Source organism: Trachypithecus francoisi, unplaced genomic scaffold (assembly GCF_009764315.1).
Source record: "Trachypithecus francoisi isolate TF-2019V2 unplaced genomic scaffold, Tfra_2.0 Lachesis_group17, whole genome shotgun sequence".
Taxonomy (NCBI): domain Eukaryota; kingdom Metazoa; phylum Chordata; class Mammalia; order Primates; family Cercopithecidae; genus Trachypithecus; species Trachypithecus francoisi.
Window position 1 is genome coordinate 35571001 of NW_022681462.1, and position 26686 is coordinate 35597686.

The 26686-nt window shown below is 42.4% G+C and overlaps 1 protein-coding gene across 1 annotated transcript; it reads left to right on the top strand.

The window, feature by feature from the left end:
* Positions 1-9423: 9423 nt before the first annotated feature.
* LOC117062821 lies at positions 9424-23600 on the top strand. The gene is made up of 5 exons (XM_033176724.1): positions 9424-9472; positions 17330-17406; positions 18575-18944; positions 19474-19563; positions 22812-23600. Exons 1-5 carry the CDS (start codon positions 9424-9426, stop codon positions 22961-22963), a joined length of 738 nt encoding a protein of 245 aa, XP_033032615.1. The 3' UTR covers positions 22964-23600.
* Positions 23601-26686: the final 3086 nt, after the last annotated feature.

Here is a 26686-nt window from a genome sequence, read left to right on the forward strand (position 1 = left end):
GCTTTTGGAATTTGTTTAAGAAATTTTGAAACAATGTAACCAAGTTATGAGTTATGGTAGACTACCATTATGCTGTTGTCATAGTTTAATACATAAAATAATGGTATACCTTCCCTTCTATTGTGTCTTAGAATCAATAAAACAGTATTTTCAATGTTGAGTATTTCCAATGTTGGCTATCCAAGGCAAAATTTTAAAATATGCATATTTACAGAAAGAGATGAAGAAGTTTTTATTCACCAAAGTTCCTCTTAGGAAGAATCCTACATTTGTCTAGAAGAAATGCTTTAATAAGAGACAGTACAATGTGGGGGCTGAGATCATGGGCTCTGAAACACGGCTGTGTATGTTTGAATCCCAATTCTGCTGCTTGTTAGCTGTGTGACATTAGACAAGTTACTTAACTCTTCTATACCTCAGTTTTCTTTTTTTTTTTTTTTTTTGAGACGGAGTCTGGCTCTGTCACCCAGGCTGGAGTGCAGTGGCCGGATCTCAGCTCACTGCAAGCTCCGCCTCCCAGGTTTACGCCATTCTCCTGCCTCAGCCTCCCGAGTAGCTGGGACTACAGGCGCCCGCCACTATACCTCAGTTTTCTTATCTGCAAAATGAGGATAATGAAAGTAGATCTTTCAGAGGTTGTGTAAAGATTAAATGAAATAGTACTTGCAAAGAATTAAAACTAGTACCTGGCACAAAGGAAGTTTTCAATAAGCTGTTATGCCATGAAGGAAAGGGAAAGAGCAATCTGTTCACTCCTGGAGAAGAGATGGCCAGAAGATGGGTGGAGAATTCAGAGAGAGGGATCCCAAGAGACAGCAAAAGCCTTTCCTAAACCATGATGTGTATTTATTAGGGAAAATTTGATATTAAAGGTGAATACTAAGTATAACAGGAAAAGCACGTGTCACAAAAGTAGAAGCAGAAGAGGGCCTGAAAAAGCAAGTCCCGGGAATTCAGAGTCAAGCAAGCAGCTATGGATCCTGGCATGCCATGCATTGTGGGGCTAAACAAGGTTACACTGAGTTAAATGTATATACCTTCCTCCTTCTCAAAGATGATAAATTGATCCCATCTTGGGTGCCAACTGTGGCCAATTAGAGTGTTGTACTATGAAGGATTAGCGATATCTGCCTTAGGCATGAGGGGACTAAGTCACAACACATGGATAACATTTCAGCCACATTGGCCTTAGGCCAGACCTGTGTCCCCTTGATATTAGAAATACAGTCAAAATGAGGAAAGCCCCACAAAAACCTCTCTGTTCCACGTGACTGGTCCAGGACCTAAGTATGTGGGACAGCCCTCTTCAGACTGCACCCTAAGGTCACACAACTGGATAGAGTTTGAGTGACTGATTCAAAAATGCATCGAACAAGGATCACCACATAGGGATTGTCCAACCCAAATCAAGCACCAGCAGGTGTCTAGGGGATTCTCAACCAATAAAAGATACAGGTATTCCATCCATAGGAGGGGAATTGGTGGCAACTAAATGAATTGAAAGTTGTAAAAGCTATATGCTGGCTTGAATTATGTTCACTGAAATGTGTAGAGAGGAAGGGGAATGTAGTTCAGAAATAGCATTGACTTAGCAATCATTCTGTTTAAATCTCTCATTATACAGAAAAAGAAATTGAGTTCCAAAGTTTATAAAATGTCAGAGGCGGGTCTAGAACCCTGAGCTCCTGAGACCTATCTAGCCCAGGGCCTTTCCTCTTGTAAGTTTGAAAATATAGGATATGCTGAGGGTTAACTATGAAAAAATCAGCCCTTCACATCATCCTTGCTGTCCTCTCCTGCAACTCCAGGGAAAACTGGACCAATTGGGAAATTATCTGCTCCAAGAACATTGACTCCTCTAAAAGTTCAGTCACTCTCTGCCATGTTAGAACCATTCATGTGTGTTTCTTCTGAATTCCAAGCCAGAGGAAATATCTTAAGTTGTACCTGTTAGAACCCTGTATCAGAGTTTATCAGTAGACTGCAGAAGAGCTTCTAGGTCATACGGTCTCACAATGAGCAAGCCATTCTTTCTGCTGCAAATGAAAGCTTGTCCCCAAGTCTATCCCCAGTGGCCCACTGTGGCACTTTCTTCACTTTCGCCAGAAGACTCCTTTTAAATATACATGCTACTTTTGAGAGCATCTTCATAACCCATTTGGTTTATGCAATTCAGAGAGAACAGACCAGGCCCATGACCTTGGATGAAAAGTCCTGGGAAATCCTTTTTTATTTATTTATTTTTTTTTTTTTTTTTTTTTTTAGAGACAGTCTCATTCTGTCACCGAGGCTGGAGTGCAGTGGCATGATCACAGCTCACGGTAACCTTGAATTCCAGGCTCAAGAGATCCTCCCACCTCAGGCTCTGAAAATGTTGGGATTACAGGTGTGAGTCACCATGCCCAGCCCCAGGGAAATCGTTGAACCTCACCCATTTTGTGATTGGTGAGGACCAGAGGCTGCTTCTTGCCCCTCCCCAGTAGTAAGGAATGTGGTGGTAGGAGGGGGCGGGGTCTGGTATAGGCAATGGCAGAAGCAATGCCTTTCTTATGTTAATCATTCACATTCATTAATGTTTGTAAAATCCATGCATGTCACTGTGTGTAGCTATGGTTCATTCCTTTCCACTGCTGGATAGTATTTTGTTGTATGCGTGCAGTACAATTTATTTTTCCACTTCTCTGTTTATAGGCACTTATGCTGCACCCAGTTTAAGGCAATTATGAACACAGCTGCTAGGAACATTGTTTTTTCCATGTGTCCACTTGTACATATATTTTTCTAGGCATAGACTCAGCAAAGGATGCCCTGGGGTGTCCTTCATAAAGTGTGAAAATCTTCAACTGAGTTTTCTGCAGCGTTTGCACCATCTTATGTTTCTACCAGTGTTACTGAGCATTTCCACTCTTCTGCATCCTCACCAACACAGGGTATTTCAGAGTGTTTAATTTTAGCCATATTCCTTGGCGGTTTTATTTTGCATTTCCTCAATGACTAATGAAGTTAAACACATTCTCACATATTTCTTGGCCATTTATATTTTCATTTTGTGATGAATGTATTAGATTCCTTTGCCAGTATTTCTTTCGTATTGTTTGCCTTTTTCTTACTTGGTGAAGGAGTTGTACACGTGTGCTGGGCACTGGTCTCTCGTAATAACTGTTGGAAATACCATTCCCTCCCCCATGGTTGGTCTTTTCACTTTCTTGTTGGTGTGTTTTGTTGAACAGAAATTCTTAGTTTTCATAGAGTTGAATTTATCTGTCTCTTCTTTAGAGTTAGTGCTTTCATGGTCTTATTTAAGAAAATATTTCCCTGCTCCAAGCACATAAAGATATCGTTTCATACTCACTTCCAGAAGAATTATAGTTCTGCTGTTCACATTTAGATCTTTTATCCTTCTGGCATTAAATTTTCAAATGTCTCAAACTTCTTTGTCAAATTATAATGGGAACCATAGCATCATGTTCTTGAGCACTGGCTTGGAGGCTGCCTGTGTTTCAGTCATGGCTCAGACATTCACTAGCTGTGTGACTCTGACAGTCTGCTTTTCTTCTCTGTGCCCCTCTCCCAGCTGTAATAGTACCCACCAGAGCACTTTTCTGAGAATTAAATGAGTTAATATGTAAAAGTGTTTAGAAGAAAGAATGTCTGGCACACACTTAATGCTTTATAGGACTTAGCTACATCATTTTTCTGCCCTTAAAGTTTCTCCTCGGCTCACTCAGACCCAATGATCATGCTTGCCATGCCCTAACAACAGCCGAGAAACATGACCCTATAGAAGCTCTGTGCTGCCATGATCAATATTCCGCCTGAAGAGTTTCTTTTCACCGTACAATTTTCTTGCATGTGTCAGTATTTATATGCTTCACTTGCCGTCTACAGGCACCTCAACCTTCTAAGAAAATGTGCCTAGTTCTGTCGACTTTAAGATCAGAGAGTTGTGGAATTCAGTTCTCCCCAGATATTTGTTATGCTCCCTGGGAAGTAAAATAGCTCTGAAAGTGGTGGAAAAGAGAAAAATTTCTCAACTTTCATTCAACTAGGATGTACATTTCTGGGGACACTGCATGATCTGTCTGTGTTTTTCCTGTTACTAGGTGACACCTTTAAGACACCAAAAGTGGCTTCAAGCCAGAAAACGAAAGGAACCAACATTTGTTGAAAGTTTTCTAAGTTATAACAAGTGCTTCACGTATGTTATTTTATTTAAGCTACCCCATAAGTGAGAGAGGGAGGTAACTCATATGCAGAAGAGTCAGAAGTTCTGCATTCAGAACAAAGTCCTTCTAGCTTCCAGATGAAAACTCTTTATAGCAGGCGGCCTCCCACAGAGGCACCACCTGGTAGACGTAGAATCATTCTGGCCTTCTTGAATGCCCCAAGTATTTTAGACTTTTTTCTATTTTGTCACCTCATCTGCATCCTGCTCCCTCCTCATGCTAGCCCTTGGTTGTGCTTTCAGCACCAAAACCTGTTCTCCCAGTGAATGCCAGTACCTGCAGCTGATCACCCACGGTGAATCTTAGACTAGGCCCCCTCTCCAAAATCTCATGCTAGCAGCTGCCCCTGTGGACTCTCTGTTAGGAATGGCAGTATATGAAGTTTCTCTTTTCTTATACAGACATGTTTATACAGGTAAATTTCTATGTCATTGTGCCTGTATGTACATGTAAGCAAAGACAGGCATGTAGCAGCGATGACTTGATTAATGAGAATGATCATTACATATAGTTATGCAATGAAACATGTATGATTCAAGTGAACACATAACATAAAATTTCATGTAACCTACCTGGTATTAACTTATATGAATCCTTCTAGTAAGTTGAAGTCCGTTTTTAGAGTAATACAAGTAACAGGACATGAGCTATTACTTTTAAGAATTTACTCAAATGAACAACTTCTAGGTTGAGTCTCTAAAGAACCTACTGGGATTAAGCTCTCTGACACAGCAGCCCTGGTTGCATATTCTCTACAGATCTCGGGGTGCATAACACAGGTCTGGCATCCATAATGAGATCTTCAATGAATGCTTGTTGTGTAAATAGATGAAAGAATGGATAGGATCCATTGACACGCAGCCCAATCAGCTTTCCACAGCCAGCTCCAGCCCTGTACCAGTAATCACTAGGAATAAGAATTAGCACCCTGAGGCTGTCTAGAAGCCAGTCATCAGGTTCAGTCTTGCAAGCTAACTTAGACTTAATTAGGCAGAAACATTGACTCAAGCATCTCAAATTATTTAAACAGCAAGAGTTCAGACTGGCATCTTTCTTCACAACCTGTAATACGGGGCTTCACAGGCAGCAAACATTCAATAAATACTAACTGATTACCCTTCAGATATCTAGATAATTCTATTAACCAAATTCCTCCTTTGCTGTATGTGTATCCATTAATCAAGGTCAATATCCAAAGACACACATCTGTGTGTCCATCTTGCCGCCTCCACTGACCTCTGCCTTCACTGTCTGCATTTATGGGCTGGCTGCTAAGGGACCAGATTTAATTACCAGATTTTAAGCACATTCCTTGTCTCCAAATCATGTGAGTTTGTTTTTCTATTTGAGAGTCCGGCAAAAGCTATGTTCCCACCCTGTCACTTACTCAAGGAAATGTGTTACTCTTAGCAAGAGGATATCTCCCACAGTAGGAACCCGACAGCATCTGCAGAGGTGGTCTCAGCTTGCAGCAGCCTCTACGGAGTGCCAGACTCCCACCTTAGGCTGCCCCTACTTGCCTTTTGCAGTGTGCCTCCAGAAAATGTCCAGACAGCCCCAGTAAACAACCAGAAAAGGCATGGTACTTGGATAGGAAGGTGACATATGGACCTCAACTCCCTAAATTGCTTTATGGTTTTTGCAGACCTGGAAGGATATTTCTCAGAATGATTCCTGGCTACTAAATTTTTGGTCAGTCCAAGCACATTACTATCGCTTCTTCAATTACCAGTAGGCAAGGAGTCGATGGTAAAATAAGCTAGTGCTTAAACTTTAAGCAGTGATTAGACAGAATTATATCCCCCCCACAAGTTTTATTTGTTGAAATTCTAACCCCTGGTACCTCGGAGTATGATTATATTTGGAGGCAGCATCTTTTAAAAGGGAATGAAGGTAAGTTGAGTTCATATGGCTGGGACCTAATACAGTATGACTGGTGTCCTTATGAGAAGAAGAGACTAGGATACCAAACGACACAGAGAAAGGAGCATGTGAAGACACTGGCAGAAGACAGACATCTACAAGCCAAGGAGAGAGGTCTTAGAAGAAGCCAACTTGACTGACATCTGGATCTCAGACCTGCAACCTCCAGAACTATGAAAAAATTAATTTCTGTTAGTTAAGCCTGTGGCAGTTTGTTATGGCAGCCCAAGCACACTAACCCAGGCAGCAAAGAGCCTGAGGTAAACTGTGACCATTTGCCACAATGGTCAACATCTTAAATGGTCGCTGGAGGCAAATTGTCACAACTATTGAAGAATAGAGGACATTCAGGGAACAATGCACCCCTGTTCTTTATGTTAACTGATTACCAATATCTCTGTATCTGTTCTCTACCCCTGCATAACAAACCACCTAAAACTTCGCAGCTTAACACAATCACCATTTATTTGCTCACAACTCTGGGCCAACAATTTGGGCTAGAGCATCTGGGCAGCACTTCTGCTGCTGTCTCTAGAAGCCATTCACATGGATGCAGCCACCTGGCAGCTTGTCTCAGGGAGAGATGCTAGAAGATGGCCTGGTTCACATGCCTGGAAATTGGTGCTGGCTGCTCACTGCAGTGCCTTCATTCTCATGCTCCAGCATGCTGGGCAGATTGCTTTCCATGATGGTCTCAGGTCAGCAATTCAAAAGGGCAATTGCAGAAACCCTAAGACTTTTTGAGGCTGAGATTCAGAAGTCTCACAACATCACTTCAAACACATTCATTTGGTTAAGTAAGTCACATGGTATCTTAGTGCATTTACCACTATCATAACAGAATACTACAGACTGGGTAATTTATAAAGAAAAGAAATGTATTTCTTATACTTTTGGAGGCTGAGAAGTCCAAAGGCCCTGCATCTGGCAAGGGCCTTCTTGCCGCATCATCCTATGGCAGAAGCCAGAAGGACAAGAGAGCACCTAGGAGAAAGAGTAAGAAAAAGGGAGCCAAACTTGCTTTTACAACAAAGCCACTCTCAAGATAGCAAAGCCACGCTCAAAATAATTAATCCACTCCTGCAACAATGACATTAATTCAGTCATGAGGGTGGAGTCCTCATGACCTGATCACTTCTTATTAAGCCCCATCTTCCAACACTGCTGCATTAAGGATTGCATTTCCAACATATGAACTTTGGGGGACATAGTCAAACCATCACACAGGGCCAGATTCAACGGGAGGAAAATTACACCCACTTTTTCATTGGAGGAGCAGCAGTAAAGTCACAGTGCCAGGGTGCATGTGCACAGGAGGGGAGGAATAGTTGCAGCCATCTTTATAAACAAGTCACTACACTCTCTTTCTATCATCACGATCCTTTCCCTGATTACAAGCCAGGTCCATGCCCTGTCCCAGGCATTTAGAAGGACAGGGGCCAGACTTACATGTGTGAGTATGCCTTAATGATTGCAACACTTGTTCATTATCCATCCGTTCCACAAATACAAAATGAAAAATCTATTCTTAGAATACAAAGGTGGGTGTGATACAATGCTCACCTTCAAAGAAAGTTCAGTTACTAGGGTCATAGAGACACAAGCAGAAGAAAACAGAATTGTGTAGAGAGTAGTCAATTCTAGGGAGAAGCAGGTCAAGAAAGGTTTCATACAGGAGGTGACTCTTGCCCTAAGTTCAGAATGGTGAGGTACTTGTGAGGTGAACTGTGATAAGAGGGCAAAGGTCTGGGAGAGAGATGATTTTTTAGTAGGAGGTAGCACCACCTCGTGGTATGGGAAGGGGGAGGCTTCTCTGCCATACTAAGGAGCAGGAGCTTTCTCTGCAGGAAACAGACTTGGAAACCTTTCAGGTATGGGCATGTTATCGTCCTACTTGCAATTTGACAAAATGTGCAGGGTGTTCTTGAGGCAAGGGGATCAGTGAAGGGGCTTCTCCAATTACAGTTTTGTAGTTGCAAACAACAAAACTCTGACCAATTGAAGCAAAAGGGGAATGAATCAAAGGCTATGGAGGTACTCACAGGGTTGAAGGGGAGGCTGGAGAACGAGAACGCTCAGAATATGGAACAGCTCCAGAAAGTGTCAAGAAAAGATCCAGCCATCTGTCTATTCCCCGCATAGAACCTGCTGACAGATACGTAGATTCAAACCATTCCTCCCATTTTGATCCTTCTGTTTCAGGGTCACAGTTTTGGAAGAGAAGATCTAATTGGCTGAACTTAACGTCATATGCTGCTTGCTGGAGGTTGTGGGAACTTCCATTTATACCCTTTTGATTAGAAGTATGGGTGACAACCTGAGACTTGTGATTTGGTTTCTGAAGTGGGGGCAGTCTTGTGGGACTCCAGGGCTGGAAGGGAATCCCCAGGGATCTCTCAGAGGAGTCTGTGGCAAGAGGCCCAGCACCCACCCTCATTGCTTCACAAGACAGAGGTAATTCCCAAGAAGGAAACAAAGATGCCGTTGGGAGGTAGAATGGAAGCTCGATAGCCTAAAATGAACAACACTCACTATAGAGCCATTCTGTCTGTCTGGATATCTGCCTAAGTGACAGACATCAAGGCCCATCTGCCTCCGTGGAACAGCATAAGTGTAGAGTGAGAGAATGAGCTCAAGGGGCACAGGTAGCCAGAGCCATAATTTGGCCACACCTAGATGCCTATGGCCCCAACTCTAACTCTTTTCTAGTGGCACTCCCTCTTCTGTAACACAGAATTTAACCAAGTTTTTGCATTTTTTTCCTAAAGCGAATCAAAAATTTCAAACAAAATAACTACTTCAATAGTGCCTTTGTGAGTACTTCTGTTGATGAAGATTGAAGAGGTCACCCACCTTCCTCACTAAGTTTCCCAAGCATCCACGACCTAGGTTTAGAGACACACACACATGCATGCCCCAAGGACTCTACTAAGAAGAGGTTTCTTGCATAATATCTCATCTTTAAAATTCTTCTGACTCAAAGAAAACTTTTATTTCCCTTAAAATGGTTTCCATTACGAACCAAAAAGACAAGTGCTTGGGAGTTTCCCATTAAGGTAATAACCATATTCGCTAACAGCCCAAAGCTATGTCATAGGTCACCAGCTCCCAGCCCACCATTAATTATGAGACAATATTATTAATGTAGTGCTTTGCAAAGTCACTCAAAGGGTTAGACTCTCCAAATCAAATCTGAAGATATAGTTTATCCCCCATTTGGCAAATATTGCTTTTGAGGATGTAGAACATTTGCCTTGTTCCAACCTCTCCAGACATGACCAACCCAAACCCTGGGCCCTGTCTGATCTCCGCTGCTGAAAGAGGTGAGGGTGAACCTGGCTTCTGGGGCAGATGTTATGGGACCATAAACTTTAGAGGCCTGACAAATCTTAGAGTCTATGAAAGAACAGTAGTAATGAACTTAAAAACCTTGTTCAGACATTAGGCTTCAGCACAGAGTCCCAAATTTGACAGCAGACGTTTTAGGTGTGACTTCTATCAACCTCCACTTCCCAGCCCTGGAATCTTGGGATAATTGTTTTTAACTTTCATGCACTTACTGATTTATGAAGTGGGGATAACAATACTGTGATGCTGTGATATAATAATAAATATATATTTAATCTTCATTCCCAGCTTCTGACCGGAGCTCCTAAAACCCTTATAATTTCCTAAGAGATAAAAGCAATAGGAGCATCTTTTGCTGTGTTTTGTTTTTGTCCCCACTTCCTGAAATAGCTGCCAGGTGAAAGAGAAAAAATATATATTTTGTTATTCATAACAAGACTCCTTCAACCACACCTGAGTTTATGTTAATGGAGTAATCTCCAGAAACACCAAAGAATGGGGAGCTGTTTGCCAGGGGAACGAACCTGTGGGTAAAGGGTTTCAGCCCCACCCCCTGACCTCCAGGGAGGCGAGAAGGGCTGGAGGTCATCACCAATGGTCAATGATGTAATCAGTCATGCCTACGTAACAAAACCACCATAAAATCCCTAACCAAAGGGTTTGTGAACTTCTGAGTTGGTGAACAAGATGATACATTTTCTGGGAAGGTGGTGCGCTTCAAAACTCCATGTGGACAGAAGCTCCTGTGCTCAGGACCCTTCCAGACCTCTGTGTATCTCTTTATTTAGCTGCTCATTTGTGTCTTTTTAAATATCCTTGTAATAAATTGGTAACAGTGGGTAGACTGTTTCCTTGGGTCCTGTGAGCTGTTCTAACAAATTATTGAACATGAGGAGAAGGTTGTAGGAATTTCCATTTATAGCCTTTTGATTAGAAGTACGGGTGACAGCTTGGGACTTGTGATCTGGTTTCTGAAGTAGAGACAGTCTTGTGGGACTCAGCCCTTAATCTATGGGGTCTGTGCTAATTCCAGGCAGTTAGTGTCAGAATCGAGGTAACTTGTAGAACACTTAGGCAGTGTTCCAAGAGGTGGTTAATGTCGGGGAAAAATAAAATCCACACATTTGGCTCCAGAAGTGTTGCGTTGAGGCAGGATAGGTAGTCAAGAAGTAACCATGTTCTCAGGGTTGGGCAATCACGGTGGCCATACAGTCAACACAATAAGCCCCAGCACTCACATTACAATTAAGCTTACCCCAGCAAAGCTATCTCCAGCAGGGAATCCCACTCCTCACCCACCCCCAGACAGCATGTACATTTTAATTTCACCTGTCCTCAAACTGACCCTTTGCTCATGATAATAGTAGAAAAACATACCCCAGCGTGGAGATACTAATTAGACATGCAATATATGAAAAAGCATGTACAGCTACTGTGCCTGTGCACCAAGAACATGCTTACTAGTAACACCTCTTCCTACCCACTTATGAATGGTCATGTAAGACTCCCATGAAGGGAGTCTCCCTAGTGCCAGACTTTGCTGTCTCATCCTTATGAGCAGCTCGCCCTGAATCCTCTCTGTATTCTGCACCTAGCTTTCAGAATATTCTTCTCCTTTGCAATAAGTTGCTCTGTGCTGCATCTCCTTTGCTGTGCATGTCCTGTGTAAATTCTTTTAAACAGGGAAGACAAGAACTGAGGTTTCACAACAGCCATCGACAGTGTGAGTAGATAAATAGTTTTGCCTTTTAAATACCTAATCTCCCTGCCTCAGAGGTTGCTTATAAAAAGGTCAAATAAAAACCGTATACAGACCTCATAAACTGTAACTACCATGTCAGTGAGTGGAAAGTGGCATTTGTGTCTATTTAGCATTCGCATGGCTCTGAGAAAAATTTTTAAAAATATCATCTTGCTCTCACTACACATACACTACCTGTGTCCGTTTCTCAGTCAATCTTGCTTTGGTTTGCTTGCTAAGGAAGAGAAAAGTCACTGGTCCTCAGAATCTTGAAAGACAAAGTTCTACAAGGTGAATTAAGCCATTTATACTTTGAAAATCCTCCCATGAGAACTGATGTTACCAGCCATCCTCCAAATGTGTCTGAATTTCTCCTCTCCTTCCTGTTTTTTTCTTCTTACCTCCATTTTTCCCTCATTTTTTTTTTCTGGATTTATCTTGCTGACTCATGGATTTATTTATCCAGACGTCAATGCTTGTGCCCACCTAAGTCCCTACTATGCCCTACTAAAACCCTGGACAGGTTCTCTTTCATGTAATGGGTCAACACCACCAGCTGAGAGACCATGGATAGGTTGTTATTGAGCAAGTGTTCCAGAAACATAATTTTTTTTTTATTCTCCATGACTTCCCTGTGCCTTGTACTTGAGGATGGTAACTTGGGCCTTGTTGAGTCCTCCATGTATGTAAAGTCTAGTCCTTATGTTTTTGTTTGAAAGAAGCTGAGTAAAATCCCTATTTAGAAGCACATAAAAAATATAGCTAAATGCCACAAAGTGTCTGCTATAGGGATCTCTTGGGGGGCACTTTCAAAAACTTCATCCTTAGTAGGCGAATGTAATTTGTCCAAACACAAAGAACTAGTACATGGCTAGGATTTGAACCTTGGTCTGACTCCAAGCCCTACACTCTCAATACTAAAATGAAGGCAAAGCCAATGAGAAAATCATGAGTGTACCCTTGTCAGAAGCTGCCTCCAGGAGAGAGGGAAACAACCTGTGGAACCAGAGCTTAACCACTCCCCCATCCGCCCACCACCAGCGCGCCAAGCATCGGCAGCTCCTGAGTCCAGAACAACCACAGCAAACCTTTACCTTTGAACCTTTGAACAACACTTTACCCTCGCCAAGAACTTGCCTAACTTGCATCCTCACAGCAATGGAGAATAGGGGTTCCTGGTCCCCTTTCACAGGGTAGTGGGTTGAATTGTGTCCCCCAAAAATGCATGTTCATTAGGAACCTTGTGTGTGAAATAAGGTCTTTGGAAATAAGGATTTGGAAATAAGGTCTTGCAAATGTAGTTTAAAATTTTCAAGATAAAATTATCTTGAATTTAGTGGGTCCTAAAGCCAATGACTTGTGTCTTTATAAGAGAAAGGAGACAAATACTAGGATACCCAGAGAAACCCAGAGGAAAAGGTCATGTAAACATAGAGGCAGAGATCAGATGGCAGCCCTAAGCCAAGAAGCACCAAGGATTTCCTGCAGTCACTAGAAGCTGAAAACCAGCAAGAAGGGATTCTCCCTAGAGCCTTAACAAATAGCATGGCCCTGCCCTGTGAATGGGAGACTGTGAGAGAACATGTGTCTGTTGTTTTAAGCCACCAGGTTTGTGGTCCTTTGATATGGCAGTCTAGGAACCTCACAAACATAGTGAGAACACTGAGGCTCATAGATGCTCCCTGACCAACCAAGTACACAGGATATGTGAGAAAACTCAGGGTCATAGCTTGGGTTCCCTAATGAGGATTAGGGCATAGGTAATTTACTGGGAGAAGTGCAGCAATGAAGTAAGGGAACAGAATAAAGTGGGCATTATGAAGCCAGCAACCGCAGCAGAGAACTGAATCATAATTCCACAGGCAGGTTCTAGAAACAGTGCAGATAATTCACCTCATAATTATCACCCCAAGGGGCAAAGGAGCAACGGGCATTTATGCCTCAACTCCCATGAGTCATGGGTGAGGACTGCTGGGGCACGAGTTGCTGCCCAGCCTTTCTGGCCTGACATAAGTGAAGGCCCAGTGGCTTTCTGCTGCTTTGGGGCAAGCTCTCAGACGCAGAGAGAGTGGCTACTGGGAATCAAATCAGGAGCACCCAGGCATGGGAAGGCCTAAAGGATCCAGGCGGGGTCCGGACCTCTTTTATTCCATCTGGGTCATGATAAGGAGAAGCTGTATACTCAGACAGCTTTGCCCTAACTGATGGACATAGGCAGAAATGTTGACTACAATACCTCATGAAGCTGTTAATTTACACTCCTCCAAAGCAGTGTGTTACTCACTACTTACCACCTGCTTATTTCCTGACTGTGCTGCAAATTCAGCAATCAGTGATTTCAACAAGTTAACACATATTCTAATTCTTCATGCTGGACAAAGGAAGGAGTAAATTAATATCCAGTGACAAACAATGCCACATAAAACAGATGGATACAAGTAGACCACAGGATATTAGTCCTCATCTGAAATTTTATTCACAAAGTTACAAAATCCCGAAGCTACATCTGTTCGCATGAAGCCTTCTAATTCCTGGGGACATGAGAAATTCCATACTGGGCATACCTAATCCAGGAGCCCCTCTCTAAAAGTATAGCCTGGTATGGATTCTGGGAAGTCAAAGTTGCCGTCCATGTCTAAGTCAAATGACTAGGAATAAGAATACTTACCTTCCCTAAAATCCAGTTGCTATGAATGCTATATATAAATATTTGCTTAAATCTTTTTTAAACCTGTTTATCATTTTAATAACCCTCTTTATGATAAACAAGTTTCATAGATGTAATCTTAACTTCACCTGACCGAGTCTTACTTCCCTTACAATATAAGGCAGAAACTGTTAGTTCTGGTATAAATAGCTAATACGAAGAACAGTATCTTTAAAGCATTTAATAAGCACTTATAATGTATCAGATACTCTGTTAAACCATTTTCATATTTTACTTAATCCCTACATAAACTATACAAGGTAGATACCATTACTTTGTTATTTTGCAGATGAGGAAATCGAGGATTAGAAAGGTGCAGTTGCTTGCAATCACTCAGCTAATGAAAGGCATATGCTTTTCCTGAGGGACTGCAGTAACAGACAGTCCTAAACAAAGTATAAAGAAATGAAAAACACACACTCCCTGCCCTCAGGATCACTTATAGCAATGATAACAGAAGACAGACAGCTACCTACAATGTAAGGCAGAGTGCCCTCCGCCTGCTTCTGTCGTAGTTTGCTTATTCCCCACCAGCATGGGGTAGAGGGTGTTTGTAAGAGACCCATAAAGCTTTAAAATCCCAGACACCCAGATTACACAGCAGATCAATTAAATCAAAATCTTAGGGAATGAGACAGAGTTAGTCCCAGCATCCGTAATTGTTTACGCTCCCCAGGTGGCTTCAGTGAGCATCTAGGATTGAGAATTACTGTGCTAGGATTGATAACATACAATTCAGAAGTGACTTCCGTAAAGCACAATATGGGGTTGATTTCAAACTCTATCTGGACATTTTATTTAACATATATCCTAGCCAGAGCTTGTGTGCTTGGTCTCATGGGCTGAAATTACGCCTTTCCAGGAGATGAATGTGCAGCCAAGGGTGAGAGCCACTATTCTAGTGTTGCAGGAAAGTGTTCTGGGATTTCTTGGAGGAAAGGAAGGAGGGCGCGATCTGAGCAGGCCAGGCTCAGAGTCACATATCCCAGCTTGAACCTGAGCATCTCTGCTTTTGTCTTGTTTATATTGTGGGCCTCTGCCTCAGGTTTCCAGAAAAGAAAGGGCTCTGTTGCTGCAGAAATAAGTGTGAAAACCACTGTCTTAAGGTTCTTAGATGTCAAGAGTCCACAGGGTTTTTGTGTCAAGAAAACTATTTCTCAGCATCATCTTCAAGGTTACCCACTGGCACTTTGGTTCCTGGAGTTCTTGTGTGCAGTTGCTGAAAAGCAAAGAATTGCTGGAATTAGAAAAATACCATAACTTAATGAAAGTGTCAACAAATACCATAAACTTAGAGTTTGTGGGAGCCTTCACCTATTCATTTACTGCATATTTATTGTCTACTATGTTTTAGATGCTGAGGATACACCTTGAAGTTGAGAGACAAGGTCTGGCTTTTAGGAAGCGTCTATTCTATTAAAATTCAATTTAGTCAGGCACAGTGGCTCACACCTGTAATCCCAACAATTTGGGAGGCCGAGGTGGGAGGATCACTTGAGTTCAGGAGTTCAAGACCAGCCTCAGCAATATAGTGAGACTCCATCTCTAAAAATAATAGTAAAAATAAAATTTGTAGCATGCCATTGATTTGCACTGGGTTCCTAGCCCAACAGATCAAACCAATATGTGGTAATTCATACTAAATGAAACAAATTAGGAGTATACTCATGTAACAAACAGCTGAACTTCAGTCAATGGTAGGTGGTCAGTTGATTCAAGTAAGACAAATGTTGAGCTATAATAAGTTGTTCTTTTTACACAACTTCCCTTTCTGTCCATAAATACTGCTGTCTGATCACATAGCACACAGAAGCCCTTTGACCCTGTTCTGGTTCTGGGGGCTGTCAGATTCATTTCACTAATCATTTTTGTTGTTGGTTTTGGGGGTTTTTTGCTCATACAAACTCGGATAAATTTAAACTTGAGATTTTTCCTTTTTAACAATTCTAATGGGGAAGACAAGCAAGGGACAAATGTATAAGTGAGATAAGATGCATAATACACACCTTTCATTCTCAGGCCTATCTGCATGGAGCCCTGTAGAGGAGGGTGCTCCTTCTCTGTCCCCCCAGCTTCAGAAGAGTCACTTTCCTTTCTAGCAAGGCTGGGGGGTCCTCCGCAGCTCAGTCCGTGGGGATCAGCTGGCATTTGCCACCACTGCTGCTGCTGTGGTCCCGTCCTCAGAAGCTTATCTGAGATCTGATGGAGACCGAGAACCAGCTTGCCTTTTAGGGGCACCCAAAGGTCTTAGTTTCTCTACATCAGAAGGGTCCTTTGCTAATGAGCAGTTCACTCTTAGGAGGTCTTTACCTCCCCAAGGCTACTTGGCTTCCATACATTTTTGAAGTATCCGAAAGCCCATCCTGTGAGAGACGATCACTTAAACAGATCTTGTTGCTTCACGTCTGCAACCTTAGATATCCAAGCCATTGAAGGTCTTCTGGGATTCACCCTAGAAAGAGGATTCCCGAATGTGTCATTTCTGTATGTGTCTGAATTAACAGTCACAAACGATTAGAGCTCACTGGGTATACTATTATATCCCACAGTCTGATTTTAAAGCTACAGATAGGTGTTAATGTAGAGACATGCATAATCTATAATCTGACGAATGAATATGTAAGAAAAAATTTGTAATAAGCTCATCAGTGTTAGCATATACATGAGAATGTCAAAGGTAGTTCAAACCCCATTTAAACAATCTGCTCTCCTAAACATTGCCTTGTTCTTAATATCCTTTTGTAACCTCAGAAAAAAAAAATACCTCCTATATCCTGTGGATATAATCACAAACATCAAAATGAATAAGCTGAAAATTAATGAGTTTTCTTTTCCTTTAAATGGCTATACAAAAGCTCCAAACAGTCTTCCCATGTCAAATCATCAGAAATTTCAGGCACATAACTTTCATTCTGATGGGTTCATCTCCCAGAATAAAAGACTTGTTTATAAAACAGCATTGTTTTCTTCTCTTACTGAAAAATGTGCACACACTTCAAAGTTAAAAACAAAAATTTCTTAAAGCACAAAGAAACAACTTAAAATCACTCCAAAATTCTTAGCTAAAATACAAAGACTAATTATTTGGAGTCTTTCCTTCCAGTCTTAAATGTTATATAATATTTCTAGAGGAATAACCATTTTTGCTAAGAACCTAAACTAGCACACATCAGTACAGAGTTGCAGAATTAGTGGCTTGGACAAAGATAGCAGTCATTTTTAGCTACCAAATTGGCAAGATCAGAAATGAATGGCACCATAAAGATCTCATGTCTTTCATTAATGCTTAAAGCTGACACTTTATTTATAAGGAGATTCTAAATTCCAGGCCAGTCTCACCGGGCTGTCCTTGATAGAGGTAGCCTGTTTGTCATGTTAATGAAGAGAAAAGTTCCAGTTCGGAGTTCCACAAAGACTTTTCTCCCCCACCTATAGCTAAAGAGGGAGAAAAATGTCAGCAGGTAAGGGGCAGAATTAGAGTGAACCACTTCCTTTCCTTTGGGGCCAACTGGCCTGATGTCAAGGTCAAGGGTGGGGCAGTTCCAACTCCATCAGAGGTGACTGCACCATGGCAGGCAATGCTCATAAGCAAATCCACAGCTCAGCATTTGACAGGCTGGAATACTATCTATCCCAGGGCTTATCAAACTGGAGCAGCATCAGAATCCTGGCAGAGGGCTTTTAAAAACACAGATTGGGGCCAGGCAGGGTGGCTCACATCTGTAATTCCAGCACTTTTGAAGGCCAAGGTGGATCACTTCAAGCCAGGAGTTGGGAACCAACCTGGGCAACATAGCAAGACCCTGTCTCTACTAAAATATATATTTAAAATTAAAACACACACACAAACACACACACACAGATTGCTGAGCCCCACCCCAGGGTTTTTGATTCAGTAGGTTTGGGAATTTGCATTTATTATTATTACTTTTTTTTTTTTAAAGACGGAGCCTCACTCTATCGCCCAGGCTGGAGTGCAGTGGCACAATCTCAGCTCACTACAACCTCTGCCTTCTGGGTTCAAGCAATTCTCCTGCTTCAGCCTCCCATGTAGCTGATACTACAGGCATATGCCACCATGTTCAGCTAATTTTTGTGTTTTTAGTAGAGACAAGGTTTCAGCATATTGGCCAGGCCGGTCTCAAACTCCTGACCTCAAGTCATCTGCCCACCTCGGCCTCCCGAAATGCTGGAATTACAAGTGTAAGCCACTGCGCCCGGCCAAGAATGTGCATTATAACAAGTCACCAGGTGATGCCAATCCCAGGGGGTTCCAGGACCACACTTTGAGAACCACTAGTCTATCCTAATGCTTGCACTGTTTAACATAGAGGTTCAAAACTCAGGCTTTACAGTCTGTCAGACGTGGTTTTTATTCCTAATTCCATCGATTAATAGCTTTGTGAACTTGGGCCAGTAACTCAATCAATCTGAGTCTCTATTTTCTCACAAGTAGAATAGGAATAATTGCAGGGTTGTTCTAAGAAATGGATCATGTAATGTTTAAGCGCTAAGAACATTGCCTGCTTCATAATAAACATTTAATACATGATTATTAGTCTTTCTATTCAAGTCCTACCTTAACACCCTCCTGGAATCTTTCTGTACCTGTTCCTCTTGATCTCCTAGTCCTCTAAAATGTTGGTTCACTTGCTTTCCAACCTGCCCTGTGGTAAGGAAATCCATTTCCCTACCCCCATAGAGCCGCCCAACTCCACTAGCAAGTGGGTAATCCTCTGCTGCCACCTTGTGGCCTTTGTTCGCCTCACACGTTGCAGTCTAACCTTGCCAAGGTGGCGTTTCTGGGACTACAATCCAGTAGCTGAGCATAAGAAAAGGAGCCAGACGTGGTGCCCGCTCAGGCTGCTTAGTCGATGTGAGGACTGTGAGGAAGGCTTCCCAACAGGGCAGTCCGAAGGACACCCAAATCCGGAGGGCTACGGAATGACAGAAAGGAGCTGGGATCAGCACCAGGAGAGCGACCTGGCTGTGATGGCAGGTGAGTCTGGAGGCCTAGCTGAGCTCACTCAGGGCCAGGCCAGTGCCCTTCTATGCAGGACCCCAGGACACCTGCCTGTAGACAGGACTCCAGGGATCTCGAGCATATCCCTTCAGATGCCTCTTGCTACTGAGGTGGCCAAAGTCATGTGTGTCAAGGACAAGGCTATTAGAGGGTCCCCAATAGTCCCATGTTGGGACCATAGTCCCATTTCCTAATGAAGACTGCTCATTGTAGCTGGTTTGGAACAGAAACCCAGCACTTCGGTGAGGAAAGAAGCAGGACAGAGAGACGTGAACAATGAAATGAAGACTCAAGTTGCTCTTGTCTTTTATTCCCATTACTCCTTTTCCCTGGTACAAGTGTCTTAATGAGGGGCGTTGACAACTCGATGGTGGGGGTGGGTACAAATACAAACGATATCTTTTTTTCAGGGATAGTAGGAAACACCTCTTTCCAGGAGCACCTCACTCCTGAGGTTCACAATAGCGTTAACTCTCTCCCCTCCTCATGTTCTCAGCCCTTACAGCGATGAACAATGAACCAGAAGGTAGAGTGGAGAGTGAGGATGACACCTGGGATGGCAACCACAGACCAGGAAGGCTGAGCCGGGAAACAGGTGCATTTTTTGGCTTCTCTTTTTAGAACATGGGTTATTTGAGGCCTTTTCAGCCTCATTTTTGGGCGCCCAGGCACCAATTCTGAGAAACAGGAAAAGTTGCACTCAGCATCTCCTCGCTAGACTATGCAATCCGGCACAGTCAGAACCCTGAAAGGAATAAAAAGCAAAGCATGCTGATCCTTCTCCAGGGGCTGGCATTTGTTCTTCTTCTGCAGAGACTCATTTTAGATTTGCCTCAATGTAATATGCATAAGAGGTTAAGTCACTAGGGGCACCCCTTCTACTCTCTAGAAAAAAGCTAAGACAAGGAAGGGGTTAAACAAAGGAGTAGGGCAAAACAGACACAGGCAGGGGAATGTAAGTTTTGCAGGTGAATCTGGGGGTGGGGGGTTATCTACCAACAATTATCTACCCCTTAACCAGACATAAGCCTTGAAAACTGACTTAAGGCATTTAATCATGCTGTCTCACTTATTATAAAGCATGCAACAGTTTGACCAAGGTCTTTCATATTCATTAATTCACATGGGTTTTAAATCTTGCAACAATCCTCTTGCATTGGTAGAGCAAACATCACTTATTCACTGATAAGAAAAATGGAAGCTCCAAGATACTAAATGACTTGTCCAAAATCACAGAGCATTAGTCTGTTACTAAGAGGCAAATACATTGCCTCCTAGGACAAAGTATTTCTATCCAAAACTATAAACTTGTACAGCACTAGCTACTTAACCAGCATGAAGCACTTCAAGCAAGGCCTTGAAGGAATAAGGGGTTAGGGAGTGTGTGAACATGGTGCATATAAGTTTGGGTGAAAGAAGCAAAGTTGCAGAATGAGGACTGATGTGCAGGAAAGTGGCTTGGTTTGGTAGCAGTGAGCAGTCAGAGAGGAATATGAGTCCTGGGTGCTGGGACAGAAGGTGAGTGGAAGCTTTATAGATTATCAACCAACACAAGGCAAACTCCTCATTTACCTTATACTTTTACTTTTCCTCCTTATGTAGATCCTAGTTGCCCAGTTGCACCATGGGAAAAGTCTCTTCTCAAAGCCAAAACTATCCAAGGTGGGGGAAAAGATCCTAAAATACTTTTTACCATTTTTATGTGGTTCTAACTTGTCTAAGTGCAAAGAAACTTTCCTTTGTTAACTCAGGGGCTTCAAAGCCAGCTTTGTTTTCATGCCTAGTATTGATTTGGATCCTCTGAAGGGTCTCTTGACATCTCTCCACACCTTGCCTGATGAAGCCAGCAAGTCCAATAGGCCTCTCACTCACTGACAGTCAGAGATGTTCAGAGCCCCTGTCTGGCATAACAAAACCTCTCTAGGGCAGAGTGAGGAGCTGAATGCCAAATCTTCACGCAGGGCTTACGAGCTCCTTCTGACATCACAGTTTTTCTAGCCTGGAGAAAGCACTGGTGAAGGGAAGGGACCACCGGACTTTTGTATTCTCTGCTCCTAACAGACATAAACTCTTGAGAGGCAGCCCTTCACCGTGCGATCCCTGAAAGAGGCTAGGCTAGACCAGCCATCAACCGTCCTAGCTCCCAGCCGGACCCTGCCCCCCATAAGCTAAGTTACTCTGCCACTTCCCGTCTGGCCTCAGTTTCCACATCTGTCCAACAAAGCCTGGGTGGAAGATTTCTAAAGCCCTCCCCAGCTGTCTTTTCTCTTTGGTGCTATGACAGGTTAAATTCCTCACTTCTTTCATACCTGCCTTTGACACAGTGTTTAGGTCTCAGCCATTAAACCCTGGCATGTCTGAAGGAATAGCAAGGAGAGATCAGCCAGCCAGAGGGTTTCAACAAAAATACCTCACATGCTTGACAAATATTTATCAACCAAAATGATATAATCTTATTCTACATACAAAGTCTGATGTTTTCACAATTTGGTACTCAAAAGTGGTTTTCAGTGTTTCATACATACACATGGCAACCAAGAAGAAATATGTACTCTTTTTTTTTTTTGAGACAAAGTCTTCACTCTTGTTGCTCAGGCTGGAGTTCAATGGTGTGATCTTGTCTCACTGCAACCTCCGCCTCCTGGGTTCAAGCGATTGTCCTGCCTCAACCTCCTGAGTAGCTGAGATTACAGGTGCCTGCCACCAAGCCCGGCTAATTTTTTTTTTTTTTTTTTTTTAGTAGAGACAGGGTTTCACCATGTTGGCTAGGCTGGTCCCAAACTCCTGACTTTAGGCCATCAACCCACCTCGGCCTCCCAAAGTGTTGGGATTACAGGCAAGAGCCACCATGCCCAGCCCAAAATGTGTACTCTTGGGGCACTCGTTTGGCTTTGTGGGCTGGGGATTATGGTGCATTATCTGACAAAGTAGAGGAAAATTTTACTTTATCTGAGAAACATATTTGCAGCCAGTCTCAGACACACTAAGTCACAGAAGAAAGAAGAATCAAAATAAAGAGAATTCTGTTGTCAGCTGTTTCCCCCCTAGCTTTACCTAAAAAAGCAGCCATCTGTGCCCTGTGTGAGGCAGACATGGCAGGATGTGCTTACTCAACACCTGACCCCCAAATCCTGATGCCTCAAAACACACACTGGGAGTTTAGAGCCCTCCCAGGCTGCCTCTCCCCATCTCAGAGGGAAGGGGGATGCTTGCAGCCGGTCCAAACTGCTTCTCTTGGGCTAAGATATATTTACCCAGGGGTGCCAACAGTGTGGGAGTGGAGACAGCAGGCAAAGGGGAACAGGGAGGTCCTATGACCTTGCAGAGGACAAAACCACAAACCCCTGGCAAGTGACCGGGTTTTAAGACCAAATGAAGCAAGGCATTTATATTTTTAAATTTGTAATTGACAAATAATAATTATGTATCTTTATGGGGTACAATGTGAAGTCACAATATATGTATACACCGTAGAATGATTAAATTCAGCTACTCAGCACACACATAATCTCACATACTTAGCATTTATGTGTGGCGCAGGCAAGGCATTTGACCTCAGTTTTGTCATCCATAAAATAGGAATAAAAATCACTATCACACAGGACAGTCGGGTGTCTCTTCCTTTCCTCACACTCCAAGCAGTGCCTGGCAGAGGGAAATAATTTGATCCATATTTAGTGAGTAAACTTCACATTTTGTCCAGAGCCAGCTCAGAGCCCACAGATAAAATCTCGTTATCGTCCCCTAGAGGATCTCTCTAAAGCTGAAAGATGAATCCAGGGTACACCAGTTGGGATTTTACCTAGGTCTCTAGCGCCTGTCTCATCCTTTTCTCTTTTGTAGATCTCAGGACTCCCAGCAGAAGCCTGTGTTTTCCAAAACAGAAGACAGATGAAAAGACCCGCAGGCTACAGAGGGCAGATGCTGCCCAACTGAGAGAATGGCCTCTCGCAGCTGCGGAGCCCACAGTTCTCATTGTTTTGGATGTAGGGTAGAAGATTCCCACGTGGTATAAATGTGCCATCTCACATCAGTCACAGGATAAATGTGGGCTCTCAAGTGCCAGATTTTATCTAAGGGACAAAAATGAGAGGAAGAGAGGAAGAGGGCGAGAAAGCTCCAGCCTCCCCTCTGCCAAAGCCTCAAGAATCAGCAATTTTTGCCTTTTGCCATTTGATTGACTTTAAGTCACCATTTAGAAGGGAAAACAGAACATCAACAGAAAAACCTTGAACCATGTTTAACCCTTTATCTGGAGCTAAAAATGAATTGTATTTCACTGTCTCACAGCAGCCTGCAGGTAGAAACAAGGTCTCTACTTCAAAGGGACTGAAGGAAAGATGGGTGATTCTTCAGAAAGCCCCACACAGCCAGGCAGGGCTCCATTCAATAATAGAACTGCAGGAAGAGATATGTTCTTGTTCTCTGGCTGGACCTCAGTGGTGATATGGTTGTTAGTAATGAAAAAGCAATAGTCCTGTTATTTTCCTTTAATTCAACTCACCTGTTTTCCTAGTAACTAAAGCCACAGAGAATTCTCTCCTTTGCCTGGAAAGCTCCTATTTCCCCTCCATCCTCCTTTGAAGCCTTCCCTGATTCTGTGGTTCCACTGTGCTCCCAAACCAGCAATGGAGCACTGCTCAATAAAAATATAATGTTAGCCACAAGCAATTTTGAATTTTCTTGTAACTACATTTTAAAAGTACAAAGAATCAGATGAACCTAATTTTAATACATTGTATTTAACTCAATATATGCAAAATAGTATCAATTTAAAATGTAGTCAACATTTTAAAATATTAATATTTTAGGCCAGGTGTGGTAGCTCGTGCCTATAATCCCAGTGCTTTGGGAGGCCAAGGCAGGATGATTACTTGAGTCCTTGAGTTACAGACCGGCCTGGGCAACAGAGCAAGACCCCATCTCTACCAAAAAATTGAAAAATAAATTAGATGTGCGTGGTGGCATTCATCTGTGGTCCCAGCTAGTCTAGTCAAGAGGCTGAGGAAGGAGGATCTTGAGCTCAGGAGTTCAACATTACAGTGAGCTATGGTCATGCCACTGCATTACAGCCTAGAGGACAGGGTGAGACTCTGTCTCTTAATATATATTTTACATTCTTTTTTCATTCTAAGTCTTCAGAGTACGGTGTGTGTTTTACACTTGGAGCACATCTCAGTTCAGACTAGGCACATTTCCAGCACTCAGCAGCCATATGTGACTAGAGGCTGCTGAATGACAGCGCTGCCCTAACAGAACACTTAGCACATTTTTCTGAAAGTCTGTGTTTGCAAGTTCATCTGCCCTATTAGAGTGGAGCTCCTTAAGAACAGAACCATCAACAGGGATCAATTCATAGCAGTTGCTTCATAACTCTATGTAGAATGATTGACCAGATTAATTCAAAAATCAGTGGCACTATTAACCACAGATAGAAGAGGAGAGAAAAGGAATGTATTTGGCATTCAGGATTTTAAGTTAGAAGCACTATGAGACCCCTGGAGAATGATGCTCAGAAATAAGTCAGAGATAGAGATGGGAGATCAGAAAAGGAACAGGATGAAAAATAAAGGTTAGGGAGGCATGGTTTGGGAAGCTTACCTTTACCATAGAAAGCAGAAACATGCATCCACTCATTTCACATAAAAATGCTGTGGGTCATCTCTAAGGAAAATCATAATATGCATCACGAGAAATTAATCTCAGCATGCAGATGCATTACTTCCCTCCTGTGGTAATTACCTGGGGCAGGTCCTGGACAGGCCTGGGATGTGGGTGAGATTCATGTGCAATGCCTTCTATACAGCAGGGTTCTCCCGCTCTGCAAAGAAGTCCTCCCTCTTCCTCTCACCCCACTTCCCCAGTGGTCAATACCCTCAACAGAAAGAGAAGTCTCTGGCAGACTCTCTCACATTACGGCAGTGCTTCTCAAATATTCATGTGCATATGTACCCGGGGATCTTGTTAAAATGTAGATTCTCACTGAGTAGGTCTGGGGTGGAGACTAAGGTTTTACTTTTTAAGATGTTCCAGAAGATGCTGATGCTGCTGGGCCATGGGCCACACTTTGAGTAGCAGGGCACTGGGGGTTAAAGACCTATGTAAAGCTTTATCCAGACTTAGGTTTTAAGAAAAGAATCCCAGAGAGAGCACTTTAGCCCACAGAAATACAAGAAATGATAGCATTTAAGTGACCAGATGGGACTCATGAGACATAGAATGTCCCCTGAATTCTGCAAAAAAAATGCTACAGAAGCATTTCTGTTTACAGGTAAGGCCATCTCATTAATAGGCAGCACTTGTGGGATATTACCAATCATGCTGGAATTGAAGTTGAATTTGAATCCCCGTCTGTTATACTTACTAGCCGTTACCAGCCACGTGATGTTATGATTATCACTTTGCTTCTATAAATCTAAGTTTCCTTATCTAAAAAATAGGTATAATATTACAGAGGTTCTTTGAGTCTCAAACAAAATAGCATATGTGACATTACCTGGTATAGTACCTGACATAGGTTTGAGTCTCAACAAATGCTTATTAAATCTTAAGCAAAATATTTTCCAGTTACCTCTGTGAAGACAGCACTGGAATAAAATTGGTGGAGTGTGAAAATAATTTTTAAGATGATATATATCTGCTTTTAAGTTGATCCAACCTCAGAGTTAGGATATTTGTCTTGAACTAAACGTATCCCCCTGTATAAAAGCAATGCAAATACATTTCAAGCAGATGCCTCAGGGAGCAGGCATAATTTCATCTTTACCTATTTTTATATTTCTTTACTGCTGCCATGAGAGCATTTTAATAACCTCCATGGAGTTGAAAGTGATGCAGGTAATTGCCATAAGTAATTTAAGGACTATTAAAACTAACAAACCTCTTCTGTGGAATACCTTGTTAAGCAGTGATCAGCAGAAAACACATAAAGATCATGCACACTGTAAATTCAATCCCCTTTTCCAGTTAGACTGAAGGGGGAATGTAGCCACATTACATATAAGAAGGGTGCAGATATTAAAGCCCTTCCTGTTCAGGTCTTGGGATAGCTCAAGCTACAGATGCCCTGGCAATCTAATGAGACCCACTCCCTTCAGAAAAGGCAACCCCACCTCTGCTATAACTTCCCATCACCTAAACTGGCTGCTATTTTTTCCATGCATGCTTCTTAAGATATAAATCGAAGCATGTTTTAGCACAAAGCCCCAAGGGCCTGGGTTCTAGCCTTGGATCGGTGAATCGCTAGCTGTGAGACCTACAGCAATTCTTTTCACCTCTCTAGGCACAAACTGCTGCAGCTATAAAATGAAAACGATTTATTGTGTGTCCTCAAAGATCTCTTTCGACTCTAAAATCCTTTGATCCTAAACAAATTCTATACTTAGAAGCCCTTTTTCTGACTATTTTAACTATCAAAAATACAACCATGAATCAAAACTAGGGTACAAAACAAGGAAAGAGAAAAGATCCATGAAAAGCATAATATTACAAAGTCCATGCATATTAAGCATCCCAGAATCTCATAGGTCCATACTCAGCATGAAGTTATTCTTCCTTCATATGCTGGCCTAATGAATTTGATTTCCTTATTCACAAGGCTCATAACACACCAGAAGAGGCAAATAAAAAAAAAAAAGCAGACAAAAACACTGACAATAATAAGTAAATGGCCATAGAGGAAAAAAAAAAAAAAAAAAAAAAAAAAACAGAAAACTTCA

Coding starts and splice junctions, on each gene's coding strand:
- LOC117062821 (XM_033176724.1), top strand. CDS start 9,424: ATGACCAACCCAAACCCTGGGCCCTGTCTGATCTCCGCTGCTGAAAGA. Junction 9,473..17,329: donor GATCTCCGCTGCTGAAAGAG/GTGAGGGTGAAC, acceptor ATGTTAATGAAG/AGAAAAGTTCCAGTTCGGAG. Junction 19,564..22,811: donor AAGGCTGAGCCGGGAAACAG/GTGCATTTTTTG, acceptor TCTCTTTTGTAG/ATCTCAGGACTCCCAGCAGA.